The 24,726-nt window shown below is 54.4% G+C and overlaps 2 protein-coding genes and 1 non-coding gene across 3 annotated transcripts; all 3 read left to right on the top strand.

Moving 5' to 3' along the window:
- The first annotated feature begins 239 nt into the window (after positions 1-239).
- EIF4A1 (eukaryotic translation initiation factor 4A1) lies at positions 240-8,302 on the top strand. Its single transcript, XM_063138768.1, has 11 exons — positions 240-297; positions 2,128-2,176; positions 2,610-2,742; positions 3,878-4,017; positions 4,839-5,007; positions 5,448-5,557; positions 5,907-6,050; positions 6,302-6,439; positions 6,794-6,883; positions 7,260-7,339; positions 7,456-8,302. The coding sequence occupies exons 1-11, from the start codon at positions 275-277 to the stop codon at positions 7,598-7,600; spliced, it is 1,221 nt and encodes a 406-aa protein (XP_062994838.1). The 5' UTR covers positions 240-274; the 3' UTR covers positions 7,601-8,302.
- Positions 5,230-5,368, top strand: LOC134407094 (small nucleolar RNA SNORD10). Its single transcript, XR_010026018.1, has one exon. It is a non-coding gene; the product is annotated as a small nucleolar RNA SNORD10 (small nucleolar RNA).
- Positions 8,303-12,650: 4,348 nt separating the features above from the next.
- Positions 12,651-23,083, top strand: CD68 (CD68 molecule). The gene is made up of 6 exons (XM_063138645.1): positions 12,651-12,784; positions 13,684-14,828; positions 16,574-16,693; positions 20,277-20,349; positions 20,697-20,864; positions 22,077-23,083. Exons 1-6 carry the CDS (start codon positions 12,715-12,717, stop codon positions 22,214-22,216), a joined length of 1,716 nt encoding a protein of 571 aa, XP_062994715.1. The 5' UTR covers positions 12,651-12,714; the 3' UTR covers positions 22,217-23,083.
- Positions 23,084-24,726: the final 1,643 nt, after the last annotated feature.

Genomic DNA, 24,726 nt, shown 5'->3' on the forward strand with positions numbered 1-24,726 from the left:
TTTCGCCCGACGTCACCAAGGCCAGCTCGCCCGCAACGCCCCTCGTCCAATCACCGTCGGCCGTGACGACTTCGGCAGCTCGTCAGAGCGAGGAGGACGGGCCAATAGGAGCGAAGCCGGTCGGGCCGATCCGAAGGGCACGGGCCAATCGCAGGAACTGGACGGGCGGGCGGGACTAAGCGAGGGGGCCAATGAAGGAGGGGCCAGTGGGCGGAGCCCGGACGGCGGTTATAAGGTGGCGCGAGGCGGGCGGGGCTAAGATCTTTTCCCCAGAATGTCTGCGAGTCAAGAGAGCCGGTGAGTGAGCGAGGGAGGCCCGCGCGCGAGGCCTTCTCCCCCCCCACACACACGCCCGGCTAGGCCCGCGCCTGCCCTTTCCCCCTTCCCACGCTCCCTGCTATAGCCGGATCGAACCACTCTCTGCCCACACCGGGGGGGGGGGAAGGCTCCGTTCCGTTCCTTGAGGGACTCCCGCTCGGGAGAGAAGCGAAGCTGGGTTCCCCGCGGCCCTCCGTGTCGCCTCAGCGCTTCCTATTCGGTCGGCCTCTCCACGTGGCCGTCTTCCTCGTGGCCTTGTCCCCCCCCCCGAATATGGATTGGTCTCGTCCTCCCCACTGAGGTCTTCTACCGCCCCTGGGCCGAGACCATTTTCTTTTTGGGGGGGGACGACGGAAAAAAACCACCTCCGAAAGCAGCCCTGGGCGTAGAAGGCGGCGGCGGCGGCCTTCCTGGCCGATCCCGCCGTGTGAGTAAGAGCCCCGTCCGCGGGGGTGACGCCATTTCGGAGGGCGCGAGGGAGGCGCCTGCTGGGAATGGCGTTACCTAACCCCCTCCCTTTCTCCCCTTTTAACGATCCTTCCTCGCTCCTCTATTCTTACACGCGCCGCGGCGGGCGGGACCATTTCCTCTTAATGCGAGGGGGGGGAGAGAGAGAGATTGGCCCCCTATTTCGCGAAGGACGAGAACAGAGGCGATGTTCCCCCCTCCTCAACGCGCGAGGGGCCTTCGAGGAATGTGGCGAGGCAAGGAGGACGGAGTGGGGGAGCGAGAGAGAGAGAGAAAGAAGGGCGGCCCTTTCCCCCTCCCTTTCCCCCCTCCCCTTTTTAGCGGAAGGAGCCATTTTGGCTCTTTTTCTTTCACACGTTTCTCCCCCCCAATCTCTTCGCCAGTGGTCCCTTCCATTTCTCTTTCGCCCCCCCCCCTTTTTCAACACTTGGTATTTCCCACCCGCACGAAGGGCGAGTCCCGCTTCCTCGCCGCGCAGACTTGGTGCGGGCGGGCCCATTTTTAGAGCCATGCGGTGAGGTGGAGAGAAGACTCTGAGCCCTTTTCCGAAATCTCCCCTCCTCCTCCTCCCCCCCCCCCCGCGGCGGGCGCGTCCATTTTTTCCTCCTTGCCCATTGTCCTGCCGCTTCGCATCCGGGAACTCTGCGCCCGTGACGTCACGGCCCTGCGGCCAAAGGCGCGGGGAGAGGGGAGGAGCCTCTTGCCCTTAAAAGGAGAGCCGGAAGGGGCGAGCGGGAGGGGGAGCACGTGGGAGGCGGGAGAGCGGCGGGACTCGGGGCCTCCAGGCCCGCCGGGGAGAGAGAACGAGAGAGCGCGGCGGCCGGGCCTGGTGCCAGCGGCTACGGGGAACGGGCTGCTGCAGCTGCTCCTCCTCCTCTTCTTCCCAGGGGCCGCCCACCTCCAAGTGCCCGGCAGAACAGGGTTGGGGGAGACTCCCATCCAGAGAGCGGCCTGCTTGAGGGCTTCCCCTAGGAGGAAATCCAGGTTGCTGCGTAAGTTAGGAAGGGGGCTGGAAGGCCCTAGGTCTAAGCAGGCCACGGGAGGAGCAAGGAGAAGAAGAAAGGCTTTGAGGCAGGGGGCACAGCAAGAGGGCCCCAGTGTCACTGGGAGGGGGCGTAACTCCCCCCTTCCTCCCCCCCCCCACTAACCATGTTTTAATGCGGCCTCCCCTGATTTGGCACCTTCCAGATGCGTTTGGCTAGAACTTCTGTCATTCCCAACAGCCCCGCTGTGTGGGGATGATGGGTGTCATAGTGCTTCAACGGATTGCTGCATTACTATGCGCCTGTTTGTTCTGCTGCACTTTGCAATGTTTATGGTGTGTGTTTTTCCCCCCCCTAGACCTAGAGACAATGGCCCCGAAGGGATGGACCCCGATGGCGTCATTGAGGTGAGAGAGAGGTCGGAGGAGGGGGGAAGTTACAGGGGCTGGCCTAGGGTGCAAGAGTTAATGGTTGGCTCTTGATTAGAAAGGTAGTGTGATATGAATGGTGTGAACAGTCTGTTGGGGGCGGGGAGGGGGACAAGGAGAGATGTCTGCTCTACAGGGAAAGCTTAAAAGTGCATGGAGACTGTTTCTTGCTAGAGATGTGAAGGCCTAGAAAAAAGAAAACACTGAAATATTTAGGGAGAAAATGTGGCTTATCCCCACCCCAATTTTTCCCCTGGCCTTCACACGCTCTTCCTCAGGACACGCATTGCAGATTGCCCAGGAAGCCCAATGCGGGGAGGGGGAAACGCAACTTCTTTCCAGGAGTTTGTGGGTGAGACGAGGGCAGCCAGCCGTGGGGAGAGGCTCACCTTCTACCTGTATCTTCCTACAGAGCAATTGGAATGAGATTGTTGACAGCTTCGATGACATGAACTTGTCAGAGTCACTCCTGCGAGGAATCTACGCTTACGGTTTTGAGAAACCCTCTGCCATCCAACAGCGAGCCATTCTCCCTTGTATCAAGGGTGAGATTAACCACGCGCACGCACTGTCTCTATGAAAAATTAGGAAATGCAGCAATGGGAGCGGAGGCCTTTGACCTCCTGAGTCGGTCTTTCCCTACCTTGGCTCCCCTGAAGCTGACGAAGTCCATTTCCCACCTGCCATGGCCAACGGCCAGGAATGATGGGAGTTATATAGTCCAAGGTTGGGAAAGCCTGCCTTAAGCAAGAGGGGTAAGGTTGCCTGGCTTTTAAAAGTGGGAGGTGGAGGGGAATTGCTAGTAGCAGCTGAGAACAACTCTGAAGTGAGGTTTTGTGCCCAGGGCGCTTCCTGGCTCAGCAAAGACTTGAACCTGGGTTTTCCCAATACAAGATGTAGAAGAAATGAAGCGGCTTTATATTGTCTCCTTAAGTTCAGCTTCGTCTGTTCCAGCCTTCACCAAGCTGGTGCCTTCCAGAAGTGTTGGACTGCAACTCCCGTCATCCCAGCAAGCATAGCTGTTGATGAGAGAGTATTTACTTACAGGGTTCTTGTTCCACTCTACATTTAGCAAGGATCCCAAGCGATGACTGACTCATAAAACAAAGGAAGAAGGATGGAGTTGCAGCCGCCTCAACATGTCAGGGGGGCACCAGGTTGGGAAGGGCCGGCCCGTTCCCACTGGCAGGAGCGTCCCAGGGATTTGGGCCAGAGCTCTTTCCCAGCCCTGTACTGAGCTGGACGCGACCCTGCTAGCTTGAGATGCCAGCGATCGCTGCGTTCCCCTTCTGCCTGCCAAGCGCAGGCTCTGCCCGGTAGGCTGTTGTCCCTCTCCAAATGCAGAGTTCGGTTCCCTTTGCGCTCTCGGTGTCCCCAGCCCCCTGCTAACTGGGCAAAGAGGCACCTTTTGAAGTGGTGGCTTTCTTGTATCTAGCAGGGGGACATCAAGTGTCCTTGTTCATCCCAGCACAGCGTTCCTCCCAGTGGCTGTGTGCTGGTTCATGCTGAGGGAATAGGCTTTGCCGGCTGAGCCGAGGCAGCGTTCCGCTGAGCCTGCCTTGCAGCCGACAGCCGTGCTGCTCCTCTTCCTCTTCCTCACGCACGCAATAGGCAAGGGGTCTCTTGTGGGCGGTCCTTGGGTGTCTGACCCCGGCCTCCCTTTCCTTGCCTCCTGCTCAGGTTACGATGTGATCGCCCAAGCCCAGTCCGGAACTGGAAAGACGGCCACTTTTGCGATCTCCATCTTGCAGCAAATCGAGCTAGACCTGAAGGCTACCCAGGCCCTGGTGCTGGCCCCAACAAGAGAGTTGGCTCAGCAGGTAAGCCGCCTCCTGCTGTTAATTCCCCCGGGGGCGCAGAGAAAGGAAGAAGACGTCTGCACTGGAGAGTGGGCTCTTTGCACAGCCCAGGTGCCGGCTGCTGCCAAAACCGTTCCTGCTTGCCTGATTTCGCCGACACGGTGGCTAGAAACTTGACCAAGGGCCAGAAGACGTTCTGCCGGAGCGTGCCGGAGCTCTCTCCGCGCCCATCAGAAAGAGGCCAGCTCCCTCCTTGGGCCTCCAAGTCCTCCCGGCTCTCACTCCCGTAGTACCAGAGTCGTGCCAAAGAGCACTCCGCAGCAAGCTTCCAGGACGTGGTGCTGCCAGGTGTTTTAGATTTCAACTCCCATCAATCCCAACTGGTCAAGGATGCTGGGAGTTGCCCTCTAAAACATCTGGAGGGGGGCACCGCAATGGGGGAAGCTGCTCCAGAGGCTGGAGAAGTCTTGATCCCATTTCTTTGACTGTTGGGTTCTCCCCCATCTCTCTCTTGACTGCCGACCCCTGCTGACTGGGCAAAGAGGCACCTTCTAAGTGGTGGCTTCCTTATATCTAGCAGGGGGACATGAACTTCCCCTATTCATCCCAGCACAGTGATCCTCCCAGTGGCTGTTAGCTGGTTCATGCTGGGGGAACAAGTGGCTTCTGTAACGTGGCTTTCGGGAACCGCCCGTGCCAGTCTTGGGGGGTGGCATAGCTGGCTGGTTCTTTGCAGCCACCCCAACCAATTCCTGGAAGGGGGGATGAGGCTGGGCCTGCCCCCGTTGCAGGATGCTGAGGAGTTGCGGGGGCCCTGTTCACTGTTCCCCCTTTCCCCGTAGATCCAGAAGGTGGTGATGGCCCTGGGAGACTACATGGGCGCATCGTGTCATGCCTGTATAGGAGGGACGAATGTCCGAGCCGAGGTCCAGAAGCTGCAGATGGAAGCCCCCCATATCATCGTTGGGACTCCTGGGCGTGTGTTCGACATGTTGAACAGGCGATACCTGTGTGAGTGGGTCCCGTGTTTTCCAGGCTGGTTGTGTTTCGTGAGCCATGGCAGAGAGTCCGGCGTTTGCAGGGGGCTTTGGTCTCTGTGCCCAGCGAAGCTGAAGGAGTCGCTGTCAGCTCTGCGCCGTCCCCTGCTTAATTTGCACAGGGGTTTTGGCTTGTGCAGTTTGGTTCTTGGGCCGGGGCTGGCCCCGTGTGCAGCCAGACGCCCCTCGTCCTGCTGTTCCGTGATGATCAACCCCATGCGTGTCATCTGACCCCCACGCCCCCAGTTTTCCTCCCAGCCTGCGTTCTGCGGTGCTGGGGGAGGGACCCGGGCTTCTGGGGGGAAGTGATCATAACTGACCCTGTCCCTGAGAACAGCAGCGTATCCGTCCCGTGAGTGCCGGCCCACTCTTTTCTTAACAAACGGCCCGGCTGACGTGTCTTTGTGTCTGCAGCACCCAAGTACATCAAGATGTTCGTGCTGGATGAGGCCGACGAGATGTTGAGCCGGGGCTTCAAGGACCAGATCTATGACATTTTCCAGAAACTGAGTGGCAACACACAGGTAGAGAATCGCATCTTTCTCCGTGTCCTGTGAGGCGAGCGGAGCGGCCTTCTCTCGGCCACTTCTAGTCCATGCTGTCCCTGAGCAGAGATGGGCGGAGGGGGCTACAGGGCTACAGACTTCTGCTGAGTCTGTAGCCCTGGCGGGATTGGCGCAGTAGACGCTGGGGTTTCCCTTGGAGCTCCCTTAGAGCCTTAAGGAAGCTGAATGGGACTGTGGTCTCTAAAAGAGCCACCAGGAGCTCCCAGCTGGAGTGGACTCCAGGGCCTTTGCCCGCCCCAGGGCCCGTGGGGCTTGAGTGATGATCCCTGGAGAAGGCCTCGGATCAGCCTGCCCTTGTCTCCTCCAGGTGGTGCTCTTGTCTGCCACCATGCCCATGGATGTTCTCGAGGTGACCAAGAAGTTCATGAGGGACCCGATCCGTATCCTGGTCAAGAAGGAAGAGCTCACCCTGGAGGGTATTAGGCAGTTCTACATCAATGTGGAGAGGGAGGTATGTCCCCCCAGTCGTGGTCCTGGTGTGTGTGTGTCTGCGTCTGCTGTGGGGAGAGGCTTTAGACCCAGCCTTCCTTTCCCAGTCCTTGGCAGCGCTGCTGGGCTTCTGCATCTGCAATCGGCAGGAGCCCCACAACATGCAGCTGCCTTCTTCCATTCTCGGGGGCCAGCTGAGGGGCCCAGCGCTCGTGCAGCGCTTCCTTTGAGCGGCCGGGCCTCCAGTTCTAACCTTGCGGTCTCTCATTCCAGGAGTGGAAGCTGGACACCTTGTGTGATCTTTACGAGACCCTCACCATTACCCAAGCTGTGATCTTCATCAACACCAGGAGGAAGGTGGACTGGCTCACTGAGAAGATGCACGCCCGGGACTTCACTGTTTCGGCCATGGTGGGTGGCAGCGCTTTGGCGGGAGGGGAGGGGCACGGCACGGCCGGGCAAGCTGGAGTCTGCGATGTCGGGGTTTCCTGAGAGGAAGCTGTTTTAGAGGCACAGCAGTGGAAACCTGGCAAGAAAACTAGATTGTAGGGCTTACTTTTCTCTGTGTCCAGCAGGCCAGGGTTGGGGGCATCGTGTGAACCGTGTGAGTTGGGAGGAGAAGCCTTGAAGGGCAGCCTGTGGCCTTCCTCTTGAGAAGATCAGGCTCCGAAGGATTTAGGGCTGGGGGGGGGGGCAGTGGCATTGCTGAGGAAGCCCGGCGTGGTGCCCCCTGTGCTCAAGAGCGCCGTTTCTCTTCGCTTGCAGCATGGAGACATGGACCAGAAGGAGCGTGACGTCATCATGAGGGAGTTCCGCTCCGGCTCCAGCCGTGTCCTGATCACCACAGACTTGCTGGTGAGGGTCCTGCGCGTCCTCTCCTGCTCCCTCGTCCCGCCTTTCCCCAAGGAGATTCCCTCTCTGCCTAGTTGGTGCAGTGCTGCTGGCGGATTGTAGCTCCTTGGCACACGAACGCTTGGCGGGGCTGCTCCTTTCCACAGCTGGTGCCGGTCCGGTTCCTGCCACTTGGCAGCAGCCCACAAATTGTCCGGCCGTTTTAGCAGGGAACGTCTCGCTTTTACGCAAGAGGCTCTGAAGCCGCGTTGACTTTTTCTGTGCGTTGCGTTTTTGGTACAAGCTCCCTTGAATACTTGAAAGGTTGCGCTGTAAACGCTGAAGGTCGTACAGCGGCCAGGGCCGGGGATGCTGCTAACTGCGCCCTCTTCCTTCCCAGGCCCGTGGAATTGATGTGCAGCAGGTGTCCCTGGTCATCAACTACGACCTGCCCACCAATCGAGAGAACTACATCCACAGGTGAGTGGAGGTGTCTCCGAGGGCGGCTTCCTGGCCTCTGCTGCTTCAAGGCCACTTCCGTGCCCTCCTCGCCCTGCTGTCCGCTTCCCCGGTAACGCTTCTCCCCAACCCCCCAGGATCGGTCGAGGCGGCCGCTTTGGAAGGAAAGGAGTAGCGATCAACATGGTGACGGAAGAGGACAAGCGTACGCTGCGCGACATCGAGACGTTCTACAACACCTCCATCGAGGAGATGCCTCTCAACGTGGCCGACCTCATCTGAGAGCTGCCTCTCTGGGGGCCCACGGTGCCTGCAACAACCCCCCCATTGGGCACAAAATCCCCCCCCCATACCTGCCCTTTTCTATTTTTGAGTTTTCTTGCCTTTTGAATAAATGTCACTTTTTTGGAGGCAAAATGAAATCTTTAGTGTTTACTGGCGCTTCTCTCTCTCCACCCTTCTCTCTCTCTCTCTCTCTCTTCCCCTCTCCTACTTCCTGTGACTTCATTTTGTAGTTCAGTTCTCCAAATCTCCCCTGAATCCAGAACCCAGGTGTTGTTTTGAGCGGGGAGGGGAGCAGATTGCAGAAGCTCGGCTTCCTGGCTTCTTAGCGCCCCCCTCCCCTTCACGCCATGCCCCCGAAATTAAGCTTTCAACAGAATCGTGGTGCTAATGGAAGAAGAAGGAAAGGAAAAAAAGAGCTTGAGAAACTAAAACTTACCTCAAAAAGGTTCTGGTTTTTTTTTCTCCCTGCCTAAAATCATTGGTTCAAACAAATTGCCAAGCTGTGTTTCTCTCTCCGTGAAACGAGACCCTTTACCCCATCACTCTTTCTTAAAATAAAAACCTTAAAAAATTGAAAACTTTTTCATACAGCAAAAAAAAAAATCTGTGCGTGCAAACTTTTACCTTTTTTTTTTGTATAGCTATTATTTATTCAAAAGGAAAGTTACAGTGACCAAAATAAACGTGATCTTGAGAAAACTCTTCGCTTTGGGTGATTTTGTAAAAGGGGCTTTCTTGGGCCTCTTGCTCCTTGGATGCCTCTGAGGAAACGGTAGCGAGCCTCAGGGTGCGCGTGGTGAAGGAGGGGGGCTGCAGCTGCCCCCCTGCCTCTCAGGAGCAGAGGGGGAGAGGAGAGGAGGCACGGCACGGCACGGCACGGACAGGGACCTGCTGCTTTCAATCCCTCGGAACTGGAGTGTCTGGGAACCTTTTGAACGGATGTCCTTGCCCAGGTCGTGGGTGTCGATGTCCTGCACATCCTTTTTGGGACGGAGGAGCAGTTGAGCTGGCCCCCTCCACATTTTTTTTTTTTTCGCGAAGGAGAGACGCCTCGCCAGACATTTGGCAGGCTAGCTCCATGAGGCTGGTGGGAAGGACATGCGGTGCCTCGCAGGAAATGCTAGTTCAGTACGTGCAAACAAGGAGAACTAGCAGCCTGGTTTCCAAAGGCTTGGGTGAACTGCACTTTGCACCCAGATCAACCACATGAATGCCGGCCTTCAGCCCCACCCTGTCCTTGAGCAAGGGTGAGAGTGACCCAGATAGGGAAGAAGCAGCGCAAGGGATCCACAAATGTTGCAGTTTTGTCCACGGTGTAAAAAACCCTGGCCTGGATCTGCTGAAACCAGTTGTGGCCAGGAAAGGCCTGTTCAGAATAGCTTCCCTTCCTGTTTGATGCTCTCCGCATCAAACCATTTAGCAGCTGCCTGGGGGATTCTGGGAGTTGTGGTCCAGCCCATCTGGAGGGCCCCAGGTTACGGAAGGTTGCATTAAGGTGCCACAAGAGCTGGGCAAGGACAGCTGCTCTTTAGAAACAAAAGCAGCTGAGCTGCCAGAAGACCTTTCTCTGCAATAAACCTGAGCACAAACTTAAAAGATGGCTGCCTTAATTTGGTGTGATGCAATATTGCCAGGCTGTCACGTACCGGAATATTTTTGCTGTGTCTCACAGCCCCGCTCCTCCAACTTGGCTAAACTGGGAGGGCGTGCACGCCTGCACACGCGCCCTGCAAACGTCTGGGAGTTTCGTTGCAAGGCAGTTTGGTGACACCCTATAACCCCACCCCACCCAGCTTCAACAGAGTATTTAAAGGTCTCGCAAATATGGGTTGACCCACGGAATTCTGCCTTGAGTTGCAAAACGTGGGGTTTGTAAGTTGCTTCGGGCCTGTTTGTTCAAAAAGTGCGCTGCTGGGGGAACAGCAAATACAAGCAGCCGGAGGCAGCACAGAAGGACAACGAGGAGGCCTCCCTGCCCCAGGAAATTTGTTTTTTCCCCCTTTGAAGGCCTTGCCTGGCGATGGAGGCGGTGTGTGAGCTAATAAGGCACAGGAGGGGCCTTGTAGGCATGGGGGGGCCTGTGTCTTTTACCACGCCAGAGGATGTGATTTCGGTGTGAGCCACCTGCACACCTTGCTGACGGAGGGGTGGGCTGGAACTCGCCCCACCCCACAGCACTTGCCAAGCAGAGAGGAAAAAGCAGCGCCCCAAGATGACTCGCTTCTTTAGCCCACCTTCGCTACCTCCCTTCGTCCATATGGGCAGCGCCTTCCAAGACCCCGGCTTGTCTTGGATCCCTTGTTTCCAACCCGTGAAGGCCTAGTCTTCAATTTGGTGGCTAGCCTCGAGTCGATGTACTGCTGGGTGGTGGGCGGAGACAGGTGGGACGCTTGCATGGCTGGAGGCCAGCCGGGTGCCTTGCAGAGGTGCTGCAAGGCAGCTCCCATCATCCCCAACTAGCATGGGAAGGGGCAACGGATGCCGCAGTCCCAATGCATCCGGAGCGTGCTCAGTCAGAGCAGGCTGCTGTAGACTTGGAAGACAAATCCGGAAGAGGGACTGTCTAAACGTCAGCAGGCCGGGGCACTTCCGTGTGCGTGCAGGTGGATGCCCTGGAGTAGAGGCCCTCGGGGCGAGCATTTCTTTCCCATCACATGAGTGTCAGACCCTCCTGCTGTGGTTAGGCATGAGGAAGGACAAGTTGCTGACTCACGCCCCCCCTGGAGCCGCGGTGAGCCATCCCCAGATGATCGGCCCTTCTGGCTCTCCCTCCCCCAGGCCCAGGCTGCCGCAGTTCCCGGCCACCGCTGCGGTTCCATGTCCAGCCAGGGATCCCGGTTTAGTGGGGAAACCGTTTTCAGGCCGGGACAACAGGACATCGCTCTGGCGTTGGGCGCAACCGGTGTTGGCCATCTCCTGCCCATGCTGGGGTCGGGGAGGGGTTTGGTTGGTTGTTGTTTTTTGCTTTAACCTCATATTTTATTTCCAAAGATTGCGTCCCACCTAGAGATGTAAAATTTCCAGAAATTTTGAAGCCATGGAAAAAAACCGTTTTTTTCCCAGGAAAAAATGGAAATTTTCGGGATGCAATATTAGCACTTTTTACAGATTGAAAGTCATTTAAGGAACATAAAATGTAATTATGTCCAAGTTGGTTTGGCATAAAATTATTACATTTGGTATATTAAAACTAGTGTATTCAAACAATTATTACAAATTTAATTTATTTTTTTTACTTTTTTTTGGTAACAAATGGAGCTACAAGTTCCTGAACTGTTAGGAACACCTGAACTGTAAGGAACTGCTTTGGTTTTTTCGGTTTATGAAGAGCAGGCAAAAAAGAATGTTCATAGAATCATAGAATAGCAGAGTTGGAAGGGGCCTACAAGGCCATCGGGTCCAATCCCCTGTTCAATGCAGGAATCCACCCTAAAGCATCCCTGACAGATGGCTGTCCAGCTGCCTTTTCAAGGCCTCGAGTGTGGGAGAAGAGCCCACAACCTCCCTAGGTCAGGGGTTCCATTGTCGTACTGCTCTAACAGTCAGGAAGTTTTTCCTGATGTCCAGCTGGAATCTGGCTTCCTTTAACTTGAGCCCATTATAAAAAACAACTGAAGAAACCACCAACATTAGTGACAAAGAAAATTATATCTCTGCTAGTCCTCCAGTATCAAGACATAAAGCCCCCATTCCCATAAAAAGAACTGAGAAAAATGGGGGGGGGGCACCAAGATTCAATGAATATGCATGAAATTTAATCAGACTCATTTCCTGACCTATAGCCTATCACTATCAGTTTCAGTCTCTGCTTCCATGGCAGTGCTGCCCCCTAGAGGCAGAAATGCCTCTTTCTCTTGCATCTGAGAGTTGTAATCTCAGTTTGCAACCTAGGACTTGCTTGTCCTCAGTGCACAGACATTGTAATCATCTGATACTGTACAGTTTTTAGAAAGCATCTGGAGAAGTAAATATCTGAACACCTTGTCTTAAACATTTTATTCATCACGCTAAAACAAAACATCCCGTAATCCATTTTTTTCTTCATTTTTTTTCAATTTTTCCAATTTGTTGGGGGGAAAACCAAAAAAAGCTTTGGAAAAAAACGGGAAGAAACAGTTTTTTCCCCAGATTTTTCCGGTTTTTTTCCAGGCCTTCACATCTCTAGTCCCACCCATTGAGGGTGTTTAGAGACAAACTGTTTTCAGGGGGCAACCCTGTTGCCCACCAGATGTGCGTTGGACTGCCAACTCTGAGCAGGGGATGCTGGAGGGCAACACAGCTGGAGGGCTACAGGCTGGGACAAGCTGCTGGAAAAGGCCCGAGCCGATCAAAAGCTTTTCACCTGGAGCTGAAAAGTCACTGGAGTGGGCGCCAGGTGTGTCTTCCTGGAGACAGATTTGGTATATGGATGCCAACACCGAGCCGGCCCTTTCTCTGGGCACCACCTGCCCTCCCTCAAAGGGCATGGGGGCATGGGGGAGGGGCCATGGCTCAGGTAGAGGCCCTGCGTTGCCTGCAGAAGGTCCCAGGTTCAACGGCAGCCATTTCCAGGTAGGTCAAGGAAGGCAGCCTGCCGGACACACCCTGGAGGGCTATTGCTGCCGGTCCCTGCTGCCAGTTCCTGGTGGGGAAAGACTCAGTTTGACTTGCCACAAGGCAGCTTCCTATGGCCCCCAGAATGCAGTGTGTCACCCAGTAGCCACCCAGTCCAGCCCCCTGGGATATGTAAAAAACAAAAACCCTCTCTCTCTCTCTCTTTCTCTCTCTCTCTCACACACACACACACACACAGCTCAATCAAGACCAACCGTTGCCCTGAACAGATGCGCTGCCCAAAGAGGCCTGCATTTTTGTCCATCTGACTCTAGCCAGCCAAGCAGCAACCTGTAGAGGGGAACCAATTCTCCCTGGAACCCATGAATTTGGCAATTCTGTAACCCCCCACACCACCCCCCACTGAGTCACTGGTTGTGAAGACAGCGGATTTAGTTTCCTTCCCTTTTTTCGAGAGCACCGCGACACACGAGGCAGAGGAGAGCAGCGCCTGCCGAGAGCGGACAGCGACGGGAGCGCAGGAAAAGGCCCGTGGCAGATCAACCTCCGTGGGAGAGATGGGACCTCCAAAGCGTAAGCCGTGGGTCGCCCCACTTTGGCTCGCCGGCTGGTGCTTGCTTGCAGTAGGTGGGTCGGGTGCTTCTCATTTACCTGGGTTTTTCCTTAGTTCAAGGTGGGTTTGACGTGGTTTGGAGGGGGGGCGGCTGTGCCTGCAGCAAAGGAAGAACGGCCCGAAAATACGACCAATGGCAACTGGGGTGAAGAATGAGTGGGATGGTTGCTAATAAAATATGTCTGAAAGGGGAGCAGGGCTGAATAAAACTCACCATCGCCCTGGAAGCTCTAGCTTCAAGGACAAGATCTAAAACTTGGGACCTGAGAGTGAGGCTGTTTCTGAGAGTGTGCAGAGTGCTTTCCCTTAAGTAATTGCAGCAGTGGGCTTACAAGCTTGAATCCCTGCCCCACCCCTCTCCTGGTTACAGGTGATGCAAGGAGAGAAGGTGTTTGATAAAGCCATTAACTCTGCTTTAAAAGATCTTGTCTCGATCCTCCCAGAGTGCAGGACACGGAATAATGGGCTCAAGTTACAGGAAGCTGGATTCCAGCTGGATGTCAGGAAAAACTTCCTGACTGTTAGAGCAGTACGACAATGGAACCAGTGACCTAGGGAGGTGGTGGGCTCTTCTCCCACACTAGAGGCCTTCAAGAGGCAGCTGGACAACCATCTGTCAGTGATGCTGTAGGGTGGATTCCTGCATGGAGCAGGGGGTTGGACTCGATGGCCTTATAGGACCCTTCCAACTCTGCAATTCTATGATTGTTATGAATGACGGAGCGGCTGATTAGATAGGTCTGTAGACCAAGAGCGAGAGGCCAGGAAATGGCGTTGCTCTTTGGCGAGGGAGGAGGGCTCAGGGCGCAAACTCTGAGCCCTCCTGACTGACGGCCGGGGGCCCTTCTGCTGCTCTGGAGTCACGCTGAAGTTCTTCCCTCTTCCCTCCTCCTCCTCCTCCTCCTCCTTTCAGTTTGTACTTCTGCTCAGGATGAGATGTCGCAACTGAACACGAAGAAGCCGGTGGCCCTGGGTTCCCCGCAATGTTCTGGCAACAAGCTATCGGGGGCCCTTTGCCCCTCCAGAAACAAATCGGTGGCCTCATTTACAAAGGCAGCCACGGCTGCACCCACCCACCCTCCCACATCCACGCATCACCACATTACTAATCGTATTGCAACCCACCACACCTTTCAGGCCACGGCCCTTCCCAAAAGGCATACCACGGCCCACCACAAAAAACCTACCACACCACACCACCAGCCCACTACCACCCAGCATACCACGGCCCTTCCCAAAAGGCATACCACAGCCCACCACGAAAAACCTACCACGGCCCTTCCCAAAAGGCATACCACAGCCCACCACGAAAAACCTACCACAGCCCTTCCCAAAAAGCATACCACAGCCCACCACGAAAAACCTACTACAGCCCTTCCCAAAAGGCATACCACGGCCCACCACGAAAAACCTACCACAGCCCTTCCCAAAAGGCATACCACAGCCCACCACGAAAAACCTACCACGGCCCTTCCCAAAAAGCATACCACGACCCATCACAAAAAGCATACCACACCACTCCACCAGCCCACTACCACCCAGCATACCACGGCCCTTCCCAAAAAGCATACCACGGCCCATCACAAAAAGCATACTACAACCCACCATGGAAAACACACCACAGCCCACCCCACCACAGCTCATCACAAAAAGCATACCACAACCCACCACCGCCCCACCACTTCCGCCCACCCCACCACAGCTCACCACAAAAAACACACCACGGCCCACCCCACCACGACCACTTCCACCCACCCCACCACCCACAAAACACATACCACGTCCCACCACCGTCCCACCACCAGCATCCACCACACCACGTCCCACCACAAAAATCATACCACATCCCACCCCACCACGGCTCACCATTTCACCAATCACACCACCGCACCTGCCACCCTCACCACGAGCCACCATCACACCGTGGTCCCGCCGCCCACGCAGACACCCGGTGTGCCCGTGGGAGACTACGTGGTCAAGAACGGATCGGCCGTGTGTTTGCGAGCACAGGCCGGCCTGCAGCTTCAAGTGCGCTACACGAGCAGAGCCAAGCAACAGGTAATAGGGCGCAGGGTGCGCCATCCAGGGGCCGCTGGTGGGCGGGAGTGGCACTCGCTGGGCCTGACGGGGCGTTGTGCCGTTACACCCCACAAGTCAATTCCAAATGTATGTCTGCAGTTTGTAAGTCTGTGGTTTGTAGAATGTGGGCGGAGTTAGAATGTCTTGGGAGGGGGGAGGAGTGATATATAAGGGAAGGACGGAGGGGATTGAGAAAACTTTTCGGGGGGACTTGTTAGGGACTCTTAGAGTCTGTAGCGCTCTCTGTGTTTAGGGTACTTAAGTTCTGGGAAATTTGAGGCTCAGTGTAGGGAGTGGTGTCTTTAGAGTGTGGTGTGCACGTAGTGGAAGTATATTAATCAATACTGAGAATAAAGAAAGTTCAAGAGTGATTGTGTGAGAGGAAGGAAAGCGCGAATGTGAATGAGTGACCGGATTGTATGAAAGGTTTCAAAAAGGTTTTTAAATGTTATTTGAAACAAAGCTTATGAACTTTTAAAAATAAATTTTGATTGCTTTGTTTTAAAACTACCACAAAAATCCCACGTGTCTGTTTGGCATTTATCATCTTAAGTTTACACATTCAGCACCCGCTCTGACAATCATTCACCTAAGCAGATATAGCTCACAGCGCATTATTATATATATTAAAATCCTTCTCCATTTTAAACCCCTTTCTCCACATAGTTTGGAGGAAGGTGGGCTTTATCCCTTGCCTCAGGCGTATCAAGCGGTGGTGCTTGGCTTGAGCAGGGAGCAGCCTCGGCCGGGTCTGGGGTTCAGAGCCTATGTCGCCCCATAAGAAGTGGTGGCAGCCGGGAGGTCCGGGGTTCAGAGCCTGGGTCGTGGCAGGCGTCCCGGGCAGGATTTCTTTTGGGAAGCAGCAGGACGCTGTGGAGGAGCACAGGGAGGCCAAGGAGGACAGGAGGGTCAAGTGGTTAGAATTAACCTACCAAACGTAGGCTCTCCTGGGTTGTTTGGGAGAAGCGTGGGCAAGAAAGGAAAGCCGGGCTCCTGGGTTCCCTGAGGAAAAAGAGGGTGGTCGGGCCTCAGGGGAAATCACGGAGGCCCGGCCGGTCCCCCTTTTCCCTTCTCGTAAGAGAGCAAAGACCCCTCTTGGCAGCCTAACCGTGTGTATTATTTATGCACAAAAGAAAGATGCTTCACTGACGGGGCCTTGGTACGGTGGTCTGACACGTTACTTTTAAGGTCCCACTATGCCTAGGCGCCTTCGGCCCTTTCAATGCATGGCCTCTGCTTGGTTTTTTTTGTTTTGTTTTTAATGTGATCCCTTCCCACGGCAGGACTGCAGCCTTCCCCAACCTGGTGCCCTCCAGATGTGTTGGTCTATGCTGGCTGGGGGCGCACGCTGGAAGCGTTGCAGTCCAGGCCGGGGGCGGCTGCATCAATCTTCTCCTGGGGTCGCTGGTTGTTTTTGCTTCTCTTGGTTTAGTATTGATTACTTCTTCCTTTTCTCTCTCTCTCTCTCTCTCCTTGTGCTTTTGAAAACCTTTAAAAATAATGTGCATAGTTGTGTGTGCGCGCAGTGTGTTTCATGGGTTTCCATTTCGGATCGTCGGGAACAAAGGCGGGAAACTGGATTTAAATGTGAGCAGTCTGGCTGGCATTTGAGTTTGGGTCCAGGTCAGCTTCTGCTCACGGCCTGAAAGCGGAGCCTTCCCGAGGAATCTGTGGTGTCCCCCTTTCTCTCCCTCCCTCAGCAACTTGCTCTTTTCTGTTTCCAGCTCTGGGGAGTGTTTGCAGTGCCGCCCAACAGCACCATCACGTCCGGGACCTGCTCCACCAAGACAGCGAGCCTCAACCTGCGCTTCCCGGGGGGCTTCCTCTTCTTCACGTTCCAAAAGGTGCGCCTGGGGGACCGGGGCGGCAGAGGGGAGGAGGGCCCCACGGGAGGGAAGGTGGACCGTGGGAGGAAGGGGCGTCAGCACCTGGAGGAGAGGCTGTGCCTTCTTGGCAGGAGCGGCATGGCAGGGCTCCTGCAGAGAGGCTGCACTCCAGTGGGGGGGGTGCTCGCTCGCTCCTCCCCCCCCCACCAGTGCCCCCTGCCTCTCGCCCCGGCCCAGCTGGTGCTGGCGGTGAGAAGGAGCAGACGCCTCGGCCGACTCACACCCTGCCTCCCCGCCTGTCACCCTCCTCCAGGGGTTTGCTGTCTCCAGCCAGGTGCCCTCCAGATGTGTTGGACTGTCGCTCCCATCATCCCCATGGCCAAGGGCCATGCTGGCAGGGAATGATAGAAACTGCAGTCCAGCGCACCCAGCGGGCACCAGGTTGGGGGAAGACCCGATCTAATCCCCCTTTGAAGCAGGGGTGTCGAAGCTCTTTCAGCCCGAGGGCCAAACTCCATTCCCAGGACGTTCTCGAGGGCCGCATTCCAGGGGTGGGTGGGGCCAAAGCCAAAAGGGGAGGGGCCAAAGAGGCAAAAAAAGCCAGGATGTTTTAGCTGAGCGCTCTTCCTCCCAAAAGCTCTGTCTGAAGACAGGCATTTCTGCCGCTGAGAACGAGGGGAAATGGCCTGAAACTGCAAGCGATGGGGTGGTTGGTGGAAAGGGGTGCGGCCATCGAGAGAACCCCAGAGGGTCAAATTGGGGTCCCAAGAGGGCCAGGTCTTGGCTCCAGGCTTGACGTTTCCGACCTCTGCTTTAAAGTGCTCTAAGCCCGTGCCCATCGCCACATCTTGCAGCAGTGAGTTCCACATGTGAAAGAATAGTTCATATGAAAGAATAGTTTCTCTCTTCTGTTTTAAATCTCCTGCCGGTCAGTTTCATTGGGTTCTAATATTACTGCAGATGGAGAGGGGGGAAATCGTTGTTTACTCACTGGGGACCCCAGTAGAGAATCTAAACTTTCAATAAACACACACACACACAGCCGTTCCTGGACTTTCTGGTGGCAAAGGCACGTTCGGAAACGCGTGGGCCCAACGCCAGTTCTAATCTCCGCAGCAGAATACATCTTGGGAAGCAGGGGGAACGGTGCACATCTTATAGAATCCTACAATAGCAGAGTTGGAAGGGGCCTACAAGGCCATCGAGTCCAACCCCCTGCTCAATGCAGGAATCCACCTCAAAGCATCTCTGACAGATGGTTGTCCAGCTGCCTCTTGAAGGCCTCTAGTGTGGGAGAGCTCACCACCTCCCTAGGTCACTGGTTCCATTGTCGTACTGCTCTAACAGTCAGGAAGGTTTTCCTGATCATAGAATCATAGAATAGCAGAGTTGGAAGGGGCCTACAAGGCCATCGAGTCCAACTCCCTGCTCAATGCAGGAATCCACCCTAAAGCATCCCTGCTTTAGGGTGGATTCCTGCAGTCTTCTAAGGGTGCCTGATCCATGCAGCTCTCTGTGTGGGTTCTGTTTTGTTTTTTTGCATTGCTTTTGGGAAAATCAGCCCTATTTCATGGAAAGTGTGTTGCAACAGCCGTAGAAAAAACGCCTTTCACTGAGCCACGGGACTGATTCAAGTTGATTCTAATGGACTTTTCTGTAAAAGCTCCTTCCTGGATAGTGGGAGGAAGGGAAGGGTCAGAGGGATTCAACGGGCAGGAGCAACCCGCTCCATGGACAGGCGTGTACAGTGTCAAACGGCTTTTTAAAACAAACGGTTGACATGTTTCTATTAAAAATAAATAAAACATGTTGATTTATACGTTAACTGAGTGAGCCCCTGGGCTAAGGCAATGAGTTTGCCAGCCTGTGTGGCTGTCTGGCCAACTTCAGCGGGCATTCTCGAATCGTAGAAAGCCACGCTTTGGGAGCAGTCAAAATCTAATATGCACACACAGACCTTTCTTAAAGGCAGGTGTGTGTGTGTCCCCCAACATGGCCTCACGCCCCCACCCCCCACCCCTGGAAGCACAATGTGCCACCCGGACAGACAGTCTGAGCTGTAAGATGACTCCCACAAGCCCGGCAGACTCTGCGGCATTTGCTGATCCACGAGGTGAGTCACGCTCTGGCTACATGTCTTTGAAATTGGCTGCCAGAGAGGCAGGAAAGGCTCGCTCAGCAGAAGCAGCAGAAGCAGCCTGTATCACGGGCCAGCACAGCCGGCTGTGCCTGATCCCAGAAGATCTCAGGTTGCAGCTCAAAGATCACGAACTGCTTCACGGAACGGAGGACGCAGCCGGAGTCCATCTAGTCCAGTCTTGTCAACACTGGCTGGAAGCAGCGGGCTTTCCGGCAAGGGTTTTCCCAGCCCTACTTGGGGGTCGAACCGGGGACCTTCTGCAGGCAAAGTAGGGGGCAAAACCCAACGTAAACCCTACTTAGAGTACACCCATTGAAATGAATGGAATTTGAATGACTGGTGACTAAAGTCAGTCCCATTTGTTTCAATGGGTCTGGTCTAAGTAGGAGTTACATTAGACTTTACCCAGAGGCTCTGAGCCACGGCAATTCAAGATGCTCTTGAAAATCATAGAATCATAGAATAGCAGAGTTGGAAGGGGCCTACAAGGCCATCGTGTCCAACCCCCTGCTCAATGCAGGAATCCACCCTAAAGCATCCCCGACAGAGGGTTGTCCAGCTGCCTCTTGAAGGCCTCTAGGGTGTGAGAGCCCACAACCTCCCTAGGTCACTGATTCCACTGTCGTACTGCTCTAACAGTCAGGGAGTTTTTCCTGATGTCAAGCTGGAATCTGGCTTCCTTTAAGTTGAGCCTGTTATTCCGTGTCCTGCACTCTGGGAGGATCGAGAAGAGGTCCTGGCCCTCCTCTGGGTGACGACCTTTTAAGTATTTGAAGAGTGCTCTCATGTCTCCCCTCAATCTTCTCTTCTCCAGGCTGAACATGCCCAGTTCTTTCAGTCTCTCTTCATAGTTTCCAGACCCCTGATCATCCTGGTTGCCCTCCTCTGAACACGCTCCAGCTTGATCAGGGGTCTGGGAACAAAGCCCTATGAAGAGAGCCTGAAAGAACTGGGCATGTTGAGCCTGGAGAAGAGAAGATGGAGGGGAGACATGAGAGCACTCTTCAAAGACTTGAAAGGCCCTTCCACCCTGCCCCACCCACGTCCACCCCCCCACCCCCAGCAACTTTTGGTTGAGCCAGCCCTGCTGTCAGGGGTTCTCTTCTTGCTGGATTTGGTTCGCGGTGATTCTGCCCCCAGGGGACTGTCTTTCTACCCTCCCATTGAAAGGTATTCCCCTTCTGAGAGAAGCCCGCCCGGCTGCGTTTCCCACTGCTTGGGTCTGGAGGAGCAAAACCGGACCCACGTACGACACTTTCAGAACAGCTCGCTGGGAGAGTGTTTCCCCTTTTCCTCAAGAGGGGAAAAATTAATCTTGCTGGGTGTGCATAAAAAGTGAGCGAACCAACGTCGCCTCACGCTCCTTGCACAATTTTTGCAAGAGTTACTCGCGGTGTTATGGCTAATATATAATGGTGGTCATGCAGAAATCGTAAAGAAACCCGCCTTTCTTTCCCCCAGAACGAAACCCAGAATACGTTCTACCTGAGTCGTGTGCAGGCCAACCTGACGGACCAGTTCCTACAGGCGACGGGTGAGGCTGTTTTGGGGAGCTGGCGCTGAAGTGCAGCCCGCCATTTTTTAATGGGGCAAAGCTTGTGTGCCTTTAACAAGTGTGTGACAGTTTTCCCAGCATGGAAATGTTCTGATGTTGGGGGCTGGGGACGCTGCACTGGTTGAGTTTCTGCCTGTCGCACAGCCCTTAGAGGTACAAAGCTTATGTCCACAGACCCCACTCCGGCTGGAGACAGGGGTTGCCCCGGCCTGGGGTTATTTGCGCTTATTAAGTAACTCCCCTTTTCAACAAAGCAGAGGCCAACGGGTGTGTGCGTAAGTGGGGTCATTTCAACCGGCCTCAGACCGCTTCCTTTCTCCTCGCAGAGACTTCCTTTGCTGCCGACAACGCCTCTCTCCACGAATTCGAGGCCCACCTGGGACACTCTTACCAATGCAAGAACCGCAGCTTGGTCCTCGCCGAAGGCTTTCACCTCAACGCCCTGAACGAACGCATCCAGGCCTTCGGGCTGCAAGGTGGAGCGTTTGGAGACGGTAAGAACCCCAACCCTCACGCGGCAGGTTGGATTGGATTATTTTTGAAACTAGGCAGGCATGCCGCATTTTCTTTCCACCAGGCAAGGTCTTACTCCAGCACAGCGACATCATTTTGTGCTTCTAGGCCATTTCCCTGTGCAGTTTCCAGTTAACGGGCTCAAGTTAAAGGAAGCCAGATTCCGGCTGGACATCAGGAAAAACGTCCTGACTGTTAGAGCAGTACGACAATGGAACCAGTGACCTAGGGAGGTTGTGGGCTCTCCCACACTAGAGGCCTTCAAGAGGCAGCTGGACAAGCATCTGTCAGGGATGCTGTAGGGTGGATTCCTGCATTGAGCAGGGGGTTGGACTTGATGGCCTTGTAGGCCCCTTCCAACTCTGCTATTCTATGATTCCTTCCATTTTATGTCACCTTCGGATTTATCAAGAGTTTTCAGCTCTTCGTTCTCCTAGGCTTTTCTCAGGTTCACAAGTGCCCGTCCGAAGAGTTCTATTAGGGATGTGGAGAGCACCCAAGTTCCCCCAACTTTCTCATTTAAGCTCAGTGCTACACAGCGACCTCTGACCTTTCAGGCTTCAAAGAACCGAACTTGTCAGAGCACCACGGACCCTACAGCCAATCGGAGAGGGTTACCTCTCCTTCTGTCCCTCTTGCTCTATGTCCCAATCTTCTAACTGCCCCATTCCATGGTTCCTTGAGTCCCACACCAGAAGCTGGTAACATCTATGGCAGTCAGATGAAGGCAGGTAGAGTCCCATCTAGTAAGCAGGCTCAGGGCCTGACAGGCAAGGTCAAGTTAAGCTGATAACAGCTCAAAGTAGACTGGTCAATGCAGGAAGAAAATAGGACTTTGGATAGCTCCGTGTAGGTCCTGGTGGCTGGAACTCTTCTGCTAGGAAATAGGAGGATGTTGTCTCAGCAAGGAGCTGAAGCCTTATGTAGGCTGACAAGCCCCATTGTGTGGTCAGCTCTGCTGCTCCTGGAGGAGCTGACTAGAATGTTAAAGAGCCCTCACCCAATTTTGTAAACTGAGATAGAGATTTTGCTGCGGGAGGGGGGTCATCCTCCAACCCAGATGATGATGGGTGGGAGGGGGATGAATAAGACACGGACTGCCCTACACACAAGGAGGCAGCCTCTGGCCTGTCCTCGCCAGAATCCTCACCTGCACATTGGGGGGTCATGACACCATCTTCTCTGCCTTTCAGCGGAGGTCTGTCCGGAGCAGAGACGTTCAAATGTTCTGCCCATCGTTGTGGGTGTGGTCCTTGTCGTTCTCATCATCATTGTCGTCGTGGCTTTCGCAGTGGGACGATGGCGTAGTCACCAGGGGTACCAAACCCTCTAAGGAGCCTTCACCTGCACACACCATTAACGGAGCTACAGCTGGGCCAAAGAAGAACTGAGAACTGGATTTAGTGGCATTGCTACCCCCTGCAACAACTATCTCGGACAGCGGTATTTGCCTCTTTGCTGCTCCTCCTACCCGTTGTTAAACTCACACCTATTTTATATTTGTTGCTTTGTCGACTATCAATCAATATAGAATTTCTCTTACATTTTTTAAATATGGAATTATCTGTGCTTGTGGCAGGAGACTGAAGCCACGGTGCATTCAGGGATGACGGGGAGGGGGGAATGGCTCTTGGACAAAAACATTACATTTGGAAACGCAGCTCTTAGCATGGGGTATCAGGGTATCAGTTTTGGGAGAGTTTTCTTCTCAGGAAGGGGCAATTGTAGCAGAATGCACCAGACCTGTCCTATGCAGGTTCAGTGGGACCTACTCCCAGTTGTTAGGTAGCAATCCTAAGCACGCTTACCTAGATGCAAGATCAGTTTCAATGAAGAGGGGCTTCTTTCTGAGTAAATCAGCTGTTTGGAGGAATATTTTATTCTGACTGTGGAAAGTACTGGGTCTGAGGCTGCCTCCCCAATGCCAGCAAATGATATATACCATTCATATTTCAAAATGCTGACTTTCCTTTGGGTCCCTCTGATTTATTTTTTGAGCCCTTTCACCTGTTCTGTGAATCTTTCAAGGAATATGAGACACACACACTCGGCAACCATCTGTCAGGGATGCTTTAGGGTGGATTCCTGCAGGGGGTTGGACTCGATGGCCTTGTAGGCCCCTTCCAACTCTGCTATTCTATGATTCTATGACTTCACACAAGACTTGCTGTACTCCTCTCAAAGCCCTTGGGGCACTTAATCGCTCACAAATAAAGAACGTTTTGAATTGTTCGGAGCAGTGATGCTTTCATTGTACATTGACCTGAGTCTGATTAGGAGAAAGGATGTTCTCTGAACGTTAAAAATGAGTATCTGGGTGGGAGCAGAAGACAGTGAAATGTATTGAAACCTCACGTCTGTCACCACAGGGAGCCGGCTAACCTCTACCTTACTTCCACACCGTCTACAATTTCTCTTTTCTTTCCAAGGAAATCTGGTGGCCAGATTTTGCACCTGATACTATGGTGCACCTCTTTCATCATTCCAGATCTCCCATTTCCCTCATGAGATTGCTCCTCTAATCCTGGACTGTTTGTGGTTTCAGAACAGTGTTCTGCATGGGCTCAGAGGCCATTTTATTGCTTCTCATGCGCGAGGACTGAACCTTACACTTGAAGATGGCTCTAATCGGGTAATTAGGATATAGGTGAGACCACCTGGAAAATAGAGACGTCGTCGTGCTTAACCCAACACTGCAAACATGCAACATCATGTTTTGGAAGGTTTTATTAAAAACTGATATCCACCCGCACCCATTTCACAGATCCCTCATTCACTTTCCCTCCTGATCTAATACTTCTAATATCCCAATTCCAATGACTACGTGCTTCTGCATCCCAACTCATCCCAGTCTTCCCTATCTCACAAACCCAGTTCCTCAACTTTTGAGGGTGGCTGCTGGTGCTGGTGGTGTCCTCTAGACCAGCCTTCCTCAACCTGGGGCGCTCCAGATGTGTTGGACTGCATCTCCCAGAATGCCCCAGCCTGGCTGGGGCATTCTGGGAGATGCAGTCCAACACATCTGGAGCGCCCCAGGTTGAGGAAGGCTGCTCTAGACAGTGCTGGCTCCAAAGAACGGAAAATGCAAACTAGGGTAAACAGCAGCTTTTCGTGTTTCCAGATGGGCTGCCGTTGGAGGATTCAGATGTTCAAATTCCACAGTATCCATCTGCTTAAGGAAGAATTCTGTGTGAATTTACAGCCTGCATATTCCTACACCAACTTGAGCTGGCCCAGTTTAAGATACGATTCGCTGGGCCTTGCATTTTCAGTTTTCCCAATCAGCCCCTCAGTGCGGACGCCAGAGCATCCCGGATCTCCACGGCTTCAGCGTCTTCCTCCTCACCGTCGTCAAACAGGTGTTCCTCCCGCGGCTCGTCCTCGTCTTCCATCCAGCATGCCTGGAAGACGTCTCCACGTGCCTCACAGACGTTGTGAAGAGTACAGCAGGCGGCAATGAGGGTGGGCAGGAAGGAAACATCCGTGTCGTTGCGCTTGGTGAGACAGCGCCAGCGGCCCCGCAGGCGCCCAAACGCCACACCCACCACCGTCCGTGCGGCAGCCGCGTACTCATTGAACCGCTGTTGGGCAGGAGTTAGAACCTCGTCCCGGTAGGGCCTCATGAGCCAAGGCAGGAAGGGGTAGGAGCAGCCCCCCAGCAAATAAACTGGCACCGGGACCCCACTGACGTCTTGGGAGCCCCCCGGAAAGAGTTCGCCCTCTTGGGCTCGCTGATAAAGCTCCGACGTGCACAGCACTTGGGTGTCTGTCACCCTTCCTGGGCACCCGACGTTGATATCCCAGAAACACCCGCGGGAGTCGACGGCAGCCTGGACCACCACC

The sequence above is a fragment of the Elgaria multicarinata genome, chromosome 11, assembly GCF_023053635.1.
Source record: "Elgaria multicarinata webbii isolate HBS135686 ecotype San Diego chromosome 11, rElgMul1.1.pri, whole genome shotgun sequence".
NCBI lineage: Eukaryota > Metazoa > Chordata > Lepidosauria > Squamata > Anguidae > Elgaria > Elgaria multicarinata.

Coding starts and splice junctions, on each gene's coding strand:
- EIF4A1 (XM_063138768.1), top strand. CDS start 275: ATGTCTGCGAGTCAAGAGAGCCG. Junction 4,018..4,838: donor CAAGAGAGTTGGCTCAGCAG/GTAAGCCGCCTC, acceptor CTTTCCCCGTAG/ATCCAGAAGGTGGTGATGGC. Junction 6,440..6,793: donor ACTTCACTGTTTCGGCCATG/GTGGGTGGCAGC, acceptor CTTCGCTTGCAG/CATGGAGACATGGACCAGAA.
- CD68 (XM_063138645.1), top strand. CDS start 12,715: ATGGGACCTCCAAAGCGTAAGCCGTGGGTCGCCCCACTTTGGCTCGCC. Junction 14,829..16,573: donor CGAGCAGAGCCAAGCAACAG/GTAATAGGGCGC, acceptor TTCTGTTTCCAG/CTCTGGGGAGTGTTTGCAGT. Junction 20,350..20,696: donor CCAGTTCCTACAGGCGACGG/GTGAGGCTGTTT, acceptor TTCTCCTCGCAG/AGACTTCCTTTGCTGCCGAC.